Source organism: Dipteris shenzhenensis, chromosome 15 (genome assembly GCF_047967505.1).
Source record: "Dipteris shenzhenensis isolate YYH24624 ecotype China chromosome 15, Dip_SZ_1.0, whole genome shotgun sequence".
NCBI lineage: Eukaryota > Viridiplantae > Streptophyta > Polypodiopsida > Gleicheniales > Dipteridaceae > Dipteris > Dipteris shenzhenensis.
Genome location: NC_141610.1, coordinates 45,070,373 through 45,083,895, shown reverse-complemented (window position 1 = coordinate 45,083,895; position 13,523 = coordinate 45,070,373). Strand labels below are relative to the sequence as shown.

The window sequence follows — 13,523 nt, the reverse complement described above, 5'->3', positions numbered from 1 at the left end:
ATGCAGAATGCAAAAATGCAAAATGATAGTACTAAGTACAACATAGTCATGCAAGTGGTCGACTACAAATCAACATCATCATCATCGCCATCAGGAAATTAGGGTGAATGAGGTGGCAATGGAGGCATAAAATCGGCGATAGAGTGTAGTCGTGAGAAGCCGACGAGTGTGGCTCTGTGACATCTCATAGTCATAGCTCTACGTCTAACAAGGGCCACAGTAACCCCTGTCAGTCGGGGCTCCAACTCTGAATAGAGAGGGGATGTCTTTAAGTGTGATCTGCACGTCAACCCTCTGTTTGAGCTGTCGGGTCAGTGGCTCTGGATCGTGATCATGTCGAAGCCTCATCCCATGGTTGTCCATGTGATATGGCAGAAAGAACTCTGAGAAGGATCTGCTAAGGAATAAGTCTGCTCCTGTCTCCGTGATCGAAGTATCATCTCGCGGTGCCTAACTACCTCATGGATGAAGCCTGCCAAACATCTCTGGTCTGGATAGGAGAGGAACCGGGACAAAACCCCAAAACTATCTTTGAAGAGGTAGTAGAAACGCCCTCGGATCTCATATAGTAAACATGGCATCATATTACATAAAATATATAATATACTATATATAACATTATATATATACATATATAAATATAAATTATATGAGAGAGAGAGATTTGTGTTTGTGTGTAAGTGTTCTATATGTTTCCCCCAAATTTTCATAAAATTCCTTAAAGTGTGAGATTTACAAATGAAAACTTAAATTTTATTATTCGAAAATAGACCGTCACTGGAGGCACTAATAAAATGACATGGTCACCCGTGCATAAGTGTTTTGGATGCAACAACACAGACACGGAGGTACGTTCTAAAGCCCAAATATACCTTCCTCCATTGCCCTTCCCTTGAATTTTTCTAGCATTCAACAACAACTGGTTCTTCCCTCTTTCCTCAAGCTCGCATGAGCACTAGAGAAGTACATCCAGCTCGGGTTTTAGCGCATGCACGCTTCTCAACAACGCAGCCGATGAAATATGTGATATCTGTGGCACTCCTCAGTCTCAAGTCTCGCTGGATGCTTTCTCAGAGATAGATGACACACTAGATACGGACAGGCTTGTCAGGAATCATGGGTCATTGATAAGTGTGGAGCTGGAATATCGACAGCCGCCGAAAAGAGCAGGAATGTTGTGGGCAGGGTGATCGAGAGTAGGAAACGGAAGGAGCATGTTGTTGGCCGGGCGCCTTTTGGCCAAGTCTTTGTCTCCAATCAATCGAGCGAACAAAATGTCTAGCAGCTCTGCTCTGCCATGTTCACATGCCATTTACGAGTCCCTCTATCTGCATAACACAACAAGCGCTGTTAGTTGCTCTCTGCCCTTCCGGAAGAGCGGTTTACACCACTACAGGATTCACAGTGGGCTTTTTTGGGACAGTGTTGATTTGTTTCATCCACATACAAAAAGCTTTTTCGTTGTGACCAGACACATTATGACAGAAATCCAAGGTGAGCATCGGTGATTTGGTATTGGTATTTGTCTTTGACGGTCTCAACAATGCTATTTCAGCTCGTTGACGCGTGGTATCCGAAGGCTAGTCAAAAAAGAGCAACCGTTAAAATGCAAGACTTTGTGGCTTGAAGTGGTGTGGAATATATACACGTTTGCTGTTACCAGTAGATTAAGCTCATTAACGGAAATGCCTGTGTTTAGAAAACGCTTGAAAACTTAACCCCCTTGAATTAGTTACTTTAGGGAATTTTTGTGAAGAGAGACAAGAAATAAGGTCTAACTTAAGTATGGGCAGTGGGAACGCCACTTTAAACAAGATTTGTTATGGAAATTTGAGGGTAGAGATAAATTTGAAATTATAGGTACTCGTTTGAAAGTCCTTGAAACTAATCTATTGTGAACTTTAGCATACATAATGGACTTCACCATTCAAAAGTAAACACATCCAAAAATCTTCTAAGAGGCTGCCTTGGCTTCCATGTTGCTTTCAAAACTTTGGCTGAGAAATGCTCCATTCAAGGCTACTGTGTTTATGGGCGAGAGAGTGCGCCGAGCCCGCTTGGCTAACACTAGTGGAGATGATGTCCTCTAAACTTCTGAAATTAGGACCTTTTCACTTGCAGCAAAACTCGAAAATGGTGCTAAACGAGTGCGGTGCCCCTTCTGCTACTCCTCAATCTCCTCAATGACAATGGAAATCGTTTTTACGAAGATTGAAAGCTTAATTGGGCCAAGGGCCACTACAATGCCCAAAGCTTCTTGAATCATTGCTTTTTGTGGCCCTGCACAAGACAATAATAGCAATGATTTTTGTTGTTATACCTGGCACGAACCAATCCTTCTTCTTGTTTTTCCGCCTGTTTCTGTTCCCATGCTGCTGCTTGCTCGAGTAGCTCTTAGGATCCTTGCTAAATGCTTAGGTTTGACCCTTGCTCATGAGCTCAAAGTTATCTACAAGCTCATAGGCAATGTCATAGTCATTTAGCCTGAAACTACGAACGTACCACTAAATGTCTGACCGTAGGAGAAACTTCATGGTCATGTCTCATTTTTCCTTTGTGACTTGCATAAACTGCTTGGCAAAATGGTTAGCGTGTCACGGGCCAATGCTACAAGATCTTGACATCTATATCTAGACGAATGCTCAAACTTATTCTCTGAAAACACAACATGCCCTTAAAAGTAGCTTAAGTATGTGTAGGCCACTAGGTAAGGGAGCCATGGCTAGGATGAATAACCAGTCCCTACAATCTTAGGGTCCCTTCCCAGCTATCGTTATGTCATGTTAGTACATTAAACACTTATTCAAATACATTAAAGTTATGTTAGTACACTTAACTAGTTCTGAACAGCACAATTCCATTTCCGTAAGTAACCATTATGTTATGCACCAAGTGGCCTTAACAATAACTTTTGGAAAGTAGACTCAAGGTGCAGGAACATAGGCAGCAGATATCATTTTGCAAGCTCATTGGTGGCACCAGTTTGAGGTCGTACTGTACTATAAGAGAAAAGGTATGGATCTTACCATTCCAACAACTGTTTCCAAGTTTGTCCCTTGGCTTGAGGATGTTTCTTCTAGGTCCTTGATCTCAACCAACCAGCTGACTTGGGAGTTATGTTGAAGTGGGGTTGTTTATTTGGTCTATGTCAATGTTGCTGTAGAACCTTCAGATACCAGCCCACAATAGGAGGCCTTGTTAGATGAGGTTTTTTAAATTATTTATGACTTTGACCTCACCTCCATCCTGTCTGCCAGTTTGGCTAGAAGATCACCTGACCGAATTTCTACTAGGAGCTTTGCTGCCAAGCAAGCATCCCTACCAGCTCAACAAGCCCATGGAGGAGGAGTTAGAGAGGTCAATGGAGGAGTTGCTTAAAGTTGGCTTCATCAAGCCCAATAGTTTCCCGTATGCAGCCTTGATCCTTTTCATGAAGAAAAAGGATTAGAGATAGCCAGAATGGTGGATTTTTTTACATAGAACAAACTTGAAGTCAAAAGTCGGTTTCCCATGCCTAGGATCAACTACATCTTGGAATGGCTCAATGGAGGACATATGTTCTCCACGATAGACTTGAAGAGTAATATCCATAAACTGGCTTTTTGCACAGAGAAGGTTCATTATGATTTGTTGTCATGTCCTTCAGTTCCCAGGGGCATTGTATACTCTTTAATAGGATGATGTTGTGGTTGTTGAAAAATGTGTGGAAGACGCATACCATCTCTAGACCATTATCAATCCGTGTGGTGTTTGGTTAGATCTTGCAAAGATCAAGGACATTGTGGAGTAGGAGGTGTTCACCAATTCATAGGAGATACAAACGTTTTATGGGTATTTGCAAGGCCTGCCGAAAGCATATTAAGGACTTAGCAAAAACTGCAGTACCTATCGCTAGTTGTGGGGAGTGCAGCAAATAGCAGCACATCGGCTTCACTCCAGAAGCACTTACAACGTTCGATTTATTGAAGGAAGCAATTGTAAGAGTGGAGCAAAAAGGATGCAAGGGAGCAGAGAGCAAAACGTAGTGTGCAATAGATAAGATGAGGACTACAAAAGTGGAGGTGGTCTTGTCCAAGTGACAAAACCACACTAACCCACTAACTATGGTTAGGGAAAAAAACCCTCTACTGAGGGAAAAGTGCCCCTAACTCACTGATGGATTACATTGGTCACCGCCTAGAATATTTCAATAATTCTAACACCCCCCCCTTGCAGCGCCAATGTGATGATGTACAAGGAAGTGATCAATCACTAAAAGGAGATAAGTTCAGGGCACTGCGAAATGCCTCAAACTTCTCAGGTGGAAGTGCTTTTGTGAAGATGTCTGCAACATTGTCATGTGTTGACACATAGATTATACTGATCTCCCCTGCATGCGACTTCTCTCTGACATAATGATAATGAACCTCAATGTGCTTCATGTGAGCATGAAACACATGATTCTTTGCCACTGCTATAGCACTTTTACTATGAGTGAGAATTGGAGAAGGACCCTCCATTGAGAGAGAACCATAACCAAACAAACGACGCAGCCAAACACATTCAACTGTCGGTGTGAAAGCAGCCCTGTACTCAGCTTCACATGAGGAAGTAGCCACAGTAGGTTGTTTCTTGCTCAGCCAAGAAATGCAAGCTTTGCCCAAAAAGAAACAATTACCACTTATGGACTACCTAGTGTCATAGTCTCCAGCCCAATCTGAGTCACTATAAGCATGCATCTGCAAGTCACCCCCCATGGGAAACATCAAGCCATAAGACTTTGTGCCTTGCAAGTAATGAAAGATGCGTTTTACAGCCTGCCAATGTGTTGTCTTTGGGCTGTGCATATACCTTGCTCACCTGAGATATTGCGTACTGAATATTGGGCCGTGTATTGCATAAATAAATGAGGCATCCAACAGCATGGTTGTAAAGTGTGGCATCCACTGATACACCTGCATCATACATAGTAAGCTTCAGCCCTGGCTCCATGGGAGTGGCTGTAGGCTTACCATCTTGCATGTTGAATCTATCCAAGAGCTTTTGCACATGCTTGGATTGAGACATAACAATGCCACACTTGTCTTGTATGAATTGGATCCCCAAATAGAAATTTAACATGCCCAAATCTGTCATCAGCTTTCAATTAAGCTTTGAAATCTGCAATTATTGCCTCATTTGACCCTGTGAGCAGCATGTCATCTACATAAAGAATGATGACCAAAATATTCCCCCATCCTTCTTGATGTAGAGGGTGCTTTCAGTGGGACTATTGTGTAGCCCCTTACTTGCCATGAAGGCATCAATCTTGGCATACCATCCACGTGGGGCTTGTTTCAGCCCATATGAAGCTTTATTCAGCTTGCAAACTTGAAGTGCATTGCCTGAAAGCTCAAAGCCAGGAGGTTGTTTGACATAAACCTCTTCCTGCAAGTCCCCATTAAGGAAAGCTGTTTTTATGTCCAACTGATGGACATTCCAAACAAAAGTTGCAGCCATAGCGATAACGGATTTGATAGTTGTCATCTGGGATGTAGGAGCAAAAGTCTTCTCATAATCTATGTCCTTTTTCTGGGCATAGCCTTTGGCAACCAGCCGTGCCTTGTACCTATCAATAGACCCATTTGGCTTCCTTTTCACTTTTAAAACCCATTTGGTACCAATGGCATGTTTTCCTGGTGGTAAATCCACAACATCCCAAGTCTGATTTTTCTCAATGGACTGCAATTCATTGTGCATGGCATTCATCCAGTGCACATTATCCTTGGCTTCTTCGAAAGTATTAGGTTCTTCTTCATTAAGAACAGTACCTGTATAAGCTGATTCAACAGAAAGAGCCCCCCTTGCGTGCTTTGCTGCACTACGAGTCCTGCTTGGCAAAGGTGCCTCAAGTCTATTCTCCCTGAGAGTTTGTAGCAACCAGTTCGGGACTGTTTTTGCTGCATGTAACTCAACATCATCCACTGCCTGTGGAGGAACAAAATCAGCATGTGGCTGAATCGGGGCATGTGGAGCAAGTGGAGGCTGCTGTAAATGCTGATTTTCAGCATGAGAATCAGCTGGGGAACCAAAAGCAATAGGAAGCAACCCCTCAAAAACATCATCAGAAGAAGCTGGAATAGTGAATTCAGCATGTGTATGAGCTGAATTCTCTGAAAAAATTACTTCTCCACTCACAAAAATCTTGCATGTGGCAGGATTGTTTGTGGGAGTCCGATTCAAAACTTAATTGGCACACATGAGCCCTTTGAGCCAAAATCTGTGAGGCAATTTCTTGCTAGTGAGCTCCATCTCCATGAGAGTTCTATTTTTTCGCTCAGCTCGGCCATTTTGCTGAGGGGTAAGCCTCATTGTAAGCTGATGTGTGATGCCTTTCTCCTTCAAAACTGCCTCAAATTCATGAGACATATACTCCCCCCCTCTGTCAATGCGAAGTGTCTGCACCTTGAGTCCTATCTCATTTTCAACCTTCGCCACAAAGTGTTTGAAATGCATAAACACATCTAATTTTTTCTTCAAGCCATAGACCCAAGTGTAATTTGTGTAGTTATCTATGACATAATACAGATAACCACCCAAAGCAGTTGTCCTCATGGGACTACAGACATCAGTGTGTATGAGCTGTAGTTTCTGGACAGCTCGTAGTGCACCATCCTTTTTAAAGGGAAATCTATGCATCTTACCGAGGATGCATCCTTCATAGGCATGAGGAGGAGGTGATTCCAAAGGAGGCAATGCATCAACCATAGCATGCTTCTGAAGTGTCATCAAGTTGCCATAGCTCATGTGTCCATATTTGGCATGCCATAACTCCGCATTCTGCATGTCAATAGTGGGAGTGTTTATTGCAAGTGCAAGATTGGATCTTTTTTCATAAACATCAAGCTGAAAAAGACCCCGAAAGTGCCAGACAACATCAAAGCATAATCATTTTCTTTGTCTCGGACTGCACACTTAGCATCATCAAAGATGACTTGCAATCCTCCTCGATTGAGCGAGGATACTGAAAGTAAATTCTTCTTGATACCAGGCACATAAAGAACATAAAAAATTCTGAAATTTGTGCCATCCGTGGAGGTAAGTATAATATCACCCACTCCACACACCGAATAAGAAGAATTGTTTGCACAAGTCACCCTCTTTCCAGCGGGTGGTGCATGCAGAGATGCAAAAAGACTCTTCTTGGAAGTGATGTGCTTGGATGCACCACTATCCAAATATCATGTGTTCAATGTCTCATTGACACTGAAAGTGCATGCATCCTTCGAAGGGTCATAACTGCAAGTTAGGAAAGCATAAGAGTCATCCTCAAGAGTGGCTGTAGTATCTGGACCAGCCACTTGAAAATCTGAAATGCAAGATAAAAAAGCATAATCCTCTTCCACAAAGTTGGCTTTAGCATCCGCTCCTTCATGTGCACCAGGGGCTGATCCATCTAAGACGGCCATACCCGAATCCTTTTTCTTTTCCTTTGCTATTCTCTTCTTGCATTGACCAATGTAGTGACCCGGCTTCTTGCAGTAGTGACAAATACCCTTCCTCTTTGGCTTCTCTGCATCACCTTTAGCCTTGTGAGAGCTAAGGGGACTGTCTGGAATCAGCTTTATGCTGACGTGTAGGCTGATTTGCATGTTTCTTTTGTTGCCCTTTCCCTTTGGGCCTGAATTTTAAAAGCATTGCATGCTCGCCAGCCCCTGTGGCCATGTTCTTCCTTGTTTGCTCTTCCTGCAACAAGAGTCCTACCAACTCATGAAAAGAGAGAGGATTGGCACCCCCCCTCAATGACAAATTTAGCGAGGTATGAAAACTAAGATACGACTCAGGATGAGAATTCAGAGTGGTGGTAATCATCTCTGAATCAAGAATGATCTCATCTATATTCAGCAATTGTTCCCTCAAATCCTGAAGCTTGGTGAGGTGAGCATTCATGGAATCACCCTCATTAATATGTGTGTGAGATAGCTCTCTCTTCAGGAAAGAGACATGGGCATCATTTTTGGCTGCAAACATGCTCTCTAAAATACCCCAAGCTGCCTTTGAGGTCTTGCATGATCGAATGTGAGGAATGATAAACCTTTTGACAGAAAGGGAAATGACTGAAAGAGCTTGTGTATCACGTGAATCCCACCTTTTCTGTTCCTGTGTGGGAGCCACCAAGGCAGCAGCTGCTGCACCTATCACTTGTCCTGCACCTTGACCTCTACCTTTGCCTCCACCTTGTTGAGGAGGAGTGACGGGTGCAACCACAATTTTTGGCCTTGTCTCATCTCCATTGACATAGTCCCATAGATGTTTGCCAACTAAGATGTTGCAAACCATAAAACTCCGTAAGTAGTAGTTGGTGCTATCCAACTTATCCTCCTGTGTGAGGACACCAAAAACCTCATTGGGATTGTTTTGAGCCATATCTGCCAAACAAAACAAAAATTGCAGCAAACCTGACAAGTGAAATGCCTTCCTGGGATCAAAGATGCACAACCAAAGTTTGCAAAAATCTGCTCAAAATGACATCTTGTAGTCACATCCTATCAAAGGCTTAAACTGTTCATCTATGTATATGTTTTTGCCGTATGAGCGGACATGCAAATTTCAACTTGTGAAGTTTTTGTCCATGTTGCAGCCTGCTGACATTGCGATAAATTCTTCCTATCTTAAGTGGTGTGTCTCCCTATCAGCTAGATGGTTTAAAAAGCATTGCTTGAATGCTCGTTTGGGAGAGACTAAAATGAAATCATATAGTCTTCACAAGCAATTGTAGCTTGAATGACGAGAATGTGGGCTACTTTTAATTAGCCTTCCCCTTTAGTGCTACCCTTTGTCACGGCCGAGTCTGCCCTTCACCTATGGAGTGCTTACAGAAATTCAGTACGAAGGCCTTTGTATAAATGGATGATGTGTGGATTTGTACGTGTGAGAGCATATGTTTATACTATGGTCTACACCCATTGTTGGGCGTTGATGACGTCAGTGGGGATGTCATAGTAGCTAGTCCATGCTATGCGTGATGGAGTTTATGCTTTTCAACCTTATGAGTGACTATCATGAGATTGAAACTGCACTATGTGTTATCTAGATATATATTTTGTGGTCCACCTCTCTGGGTTGCATATGGTGCATCTTCGTGAGTAGCTGCTGCACAATATCCAGAGAGATCATGGGCGGCTGTGATGGGTAAGCATATAGCATGAAGGTGGGGGGCAGACTCTCAGTTGGGGAGAAACCAGTCATGGTGTGGTATGGCATGGGCATCTGTGGGGGAGGGGGCATAGGACTTGGGGAGAGATAGGAACATGGTGTGCGTGGGAGAGGTGATGGAAGAGAAGGGTTCAACGATTGTATTTTATCTTAGGCTCAAACTTTGTTCAACCTTTGTATGCAGATGTACAACCTTTTTTTCGAAATTTCTTTTCAAGGATTGAATTTCGAAGGTGTATTACTCGTGTATCAAAGCCTGGGTTTTTTGTCTATGAATTTCTTATTTAATGTTTGTGTATTGAAGCTATATGCATTTGTATTTCATGGAATCATGCCCATGTACTCAAGCTGATGAATTCAAGCTTATGTATAGCACCTACAAATTGATGATCATGAGCAATGGATTCTAGATGCAACAAACAGAGAAAGGTAGTTCATCACATATTGCACTTTGGTGATTGATGTTCAGAGGATTTGTTTTATTGATTATGTCATTATTTTTGAGCTTTTAAATGATTCTACCTTGATTACTTTTGAGTATCACGTCACTTTTAAATAATTTTTGAGCTTTTAAATGATTCTGCCCTGATTACTTTGAGTGTCAGTTCACTTTTCTTCAACATTCCACTAAGTTTGGGAGGTACATATTCTAGTCTTACGAGGGTATGTTCTCAAATTGAAAAGGGGTTGTATCACAGTAATGGGCATATGAAGTCCTCTCTTAGTAGGAATGTTGAAAAATTTAGAACATTTTAGTTTATGTTGTGAAATAACAAATTTTGTGTATATACGATGAAATTTAAATACAATTTTCTGATACCACAGGTCAGGTCAATGGAACTCTCTACAGCGAGGACCTTGAAGCTGCTGTACGTGACAATCTGAGACAGCTCAAAATATTTCTTAAAATATATAAGCCCGGGCAGCACACCAAAATCCTTTGCCCCAAGGTGTGTACCCATCCAGCTCTCCTTTTTCTTCCGCATACTTCCTAGCTGTCTTGTATTATACAGCCATTCCATGTAGCTTTCTTACATAAAGGCTTTTAATAACTTGATACAATTGGGGTAGTGGTTGGCAATGACTGGAGGCCAAGTGTATTTAATTATGTTAAGGACTCCTGAACCTTTCCTTAATGTGGTAGTGTCAAGGAGGAGATTCTAAAGAACGGAGCCTTTCCGTCTTCATAACTAGTGATGGGTGAGTTTTGACCATCTTTTTGTGCATTATTCTATGGTTTGATCACATGAAGCTCTTTTCACCTCTTACATAGTTTGTTTCTATAAGTTACTGTTACCAAAATTGATGCAGTTTCTCTTAGCTGGTTGGTTGCTCTCAGAAAATTTAAATGTGTCTCTTCTCATTTAGCAAGGTTTTTTTAAGGGAAGTAAGATGTGTTGTAGTCAATCGATCAATTCTAAGCTCAGTCTCACTCAAAAATTTCAATTTGATGGCAGATATTCTGCAAAGTGGAATTGCTTTCGAGCCAAATGTGGTTGGACTGGCCACACCAAGGTAGTTCGAGCAGGCATTTATGTCGAGTGGACACCTCTAATAATGTGCACCTTTCTTTCCCTTTCACAATTTGTTATCCATGTATCTTACTTAGCTACGCTGTGCAGGTGGGAAGTCTGAATGCTTCAAGAGGTCCAAATTTTCAGCAAACTAAGGAAGAGACCGGGCCAATAGTGAGAGACCTCACTGAAGAGAGTCTTGGCTTGGAACCACTGGATGAGAATGTATGCAAAATACTATCTTCCTACTATCTAAACATCTATGTAACTGTGAAGCTCATCTCTCTTCACTCAAAAGTATTGCAACTATATCATGAAAGGTTAGTGTATCCAAATTCAACCTTAAAATCGTTACAATTTTCGAGTACCTTGGAGGAAGGCTTGTGAGTAAGATAGCTTTGATGTCCTCATTCATCAACCCGAGTTACAAGAGCATTGAGCTATTTCACAATCAACTACAACCTGTTGAGATGTACTGCTAAGGAATCTCCATCACCCAGTTGAAGTCCAAATAGTTCTTGCTTAAGCATGACTGTCAAATTCCTCACCCTTGATCTGGACAATGTCTCTAGCATACTCCAATTTTGTGCTATTGTCTTTGAAATGTCCACATGATGAGATAAATCTACCCCCAATGCTCTAGCTAGGGCCTTCTCATTGTTTCGATCCCAAACCTACATCTTCTCAAGACCTTCTCTCACAGTTCATCCCCATATGCCAGCAGCTAATCACTACTTGGGGGGCATCTTCACAGTACTTAGCTGTGCTATTAAGCTCTAAAATAATTATACAAGTTATACGATTTTATATCCTCCTTTCTTTCTTCTTCCCATTCCAATCCCTTTGTCTTTAAGCATAAAAAATTGTGAGGTGAAAGCAGGAGACTTTATCACCTTACTGTGGGCATACCATGTGGGTGTGTGCCCTCTATGTGTACAAACCGTGACAATCATCTCGTGTGTGGTGCACATGTCTAGTAGCTATCATCATGTGTGATTGTGACCTTGGCATGATGTGCGTCTCAACTGCATATTGGGACGATTGTAGACCAAATATCTCTGCATATTAGTTGGCAGATTGTGTGTTTTAGGCCTATACAATCTTGAAGGACTTGTACAAGACCAACAATACTTTGAGGACGTTTATGCCCCAAAAACAGTTGTTCATCATGATGCTGGAGGGAAGAGAGTTTGTACACAACCACCTAGTCAAGGTGAAGATTCTCAAGGATTCGCTGGCACGTGTGGGTCATAAGTCAGTTAGCCATGCTCGTGATCAATAAGCTTCCAAGGCTAGTCACAACCGTTATTACTAGAGGACGATCTAAGCGGTGCACTTTGAGGAGTTAGGTCCCTTGTTATTTGAGGAGGAGGCTTGGGAGAAGAAACAAGATGGAGCTGGTGATGAGAAGGCCCTTGCTGCGATGGGCAAAGGCAAGGTCAATGGTATGTATAAAGCCCAAAAAGGGTAATCCCTAGAAAAAGGATATAAGGATTCCTCAAATGGGTAAGGGACTCTTAGATAGTGGAGACAAGAAAAGAAAATTGTTTCTACTGCGACCCGCTTAGACAGTTCGTAAGAAAAGAAGACACATAGAAAAGGAAAGAGGAGTCAATGCCAAATGAGGCACATCTTGTAACAGAAGCTGCTGTTTTAGTGGTTGCACCTTGCACCATTGAGGTTAGATATACAAACACTATAATCACTATGTTGATGTTAGGCATTAATAGATGGTCCTAAGTGCGTATAGATCTTGATTCTCTAGAGCCAGTAATTGACAATCGCATTTGCTCAATGAATGAGACAGAAGTGTTCAAAGATACATTCTGCTTGTTCCTGAGAGCTGTCTTGTGGTAGCTGATGGAGCATTGCTTGGGTGTAGGTCCACATTGGGCTGATGAAGGGGGTGACAAACATGGGTTTCATTAACATTTTCACGTTTTCGTAATGCATAATTCATGAATGTCATATTTGGTCCCAAATAGCGTGAGAATAACATCATATTGGTAACCGGAAAAAGATAACCAGTAAACTGGATAATATTACTGCTGGTGTGGACCTATAACCCGGTACTGGTCTATTACTGGCGGTAAAAGGCATATTATTCACGGTAGTAGACCTATTACTGGCAATAACCCGGTACTGGTCTATTACTGGCGGTAAAAGGCATATTATTCACGGTAGTAGACCTATTACCGGTGGTTGTATGCCCACTACTAGTGGTAAAAGGCCAATTACCGCAGGTAATATGGCCACTATCGGTAGTAATATTTCTTATTTTCTGCTCTTTTTTACATACAAAATGGCTGTGAGAGACGCTAGCACTTTTTGTTCAGCAAGATTGTAGTCCATAGCTCCTATATCTAGTGTGCAAGAGTAAGGTTGACCACCACTAAGTCATGAGAATCTACAGACCATCCTGGTACATGGGTCCAATCCAAATAGAATTCTAGAATACCTGGACCATGAGCTCCCAATGAGCTCTGAAACAAGTACCTCTCTGGCTTCAGCACGCTCTATACTCCTGTAAGCGTGCATGTCTCCACGGTTGAGGTTTCAACAAGTCCACCATCTTCACTTTCTGATACCCTGCTTGCAAGCATCGGAGGAGCACCAAGGCTTCCCCCTCTAACTTGCAGGAAACCATACACCTTCCAATCTCTCATTACCTAAGAATTGCAAAGCACAGAATCTGCCTAAACAAGTTATGATGGCTCAATGACTATACAAGGAGTGTACATGCCAGATGATCCATGCTTGCTTTGAAAACAAACCATGTATCTCATGGAGGCACACCCAACCGCACTGTGAAACCCTGCACTTTCAATCTCACAG

General features: G+C 42.2%; 1 protein-coding gene across 2 annotated transcripts in view; it reads left to right on the top strand.

Annotated features, from left to right (window-relative positions):
• The first annotated feature begins 827 nt into the window (after window positions 1-827).
• Window positions 828-13,523, top strand: part of LOC147893879 (primase-helicase Twinkle, chloroplastic/mitochondrial-like) — a 73,605-nt gene continuing 60,909 nt past the window's right edge. For both annotated transcript variants that reach the window (XR_015542225.1, XM_087385810.1), the window contains exons 1-5: window positions 828-1,494; window positions 10,000-10,124; window positions 10,319-10,374; window positions 10,632-10,689; window positions 10,797-10,913. Coding sequence is in view for 1 of the 2 variants with exons in the window: in XM_087385810.1 (XP_087241936.1) it covers window positions 1,215-1,494; window positions 10,000-10,124; window positions 10,319-10,374; window positions 10,632-10,689; window positions 10,797-10,913 (636 nt within the window). In the remaining variant the exon portion in view is untranslated. The remainder of the gene's footprint in view (window positions 1,495-9,999; window positions 10,125-10,318; window positions 10,375-10,631; window positions 10,690-10,796; window positions 10,914-13,523) is intronic.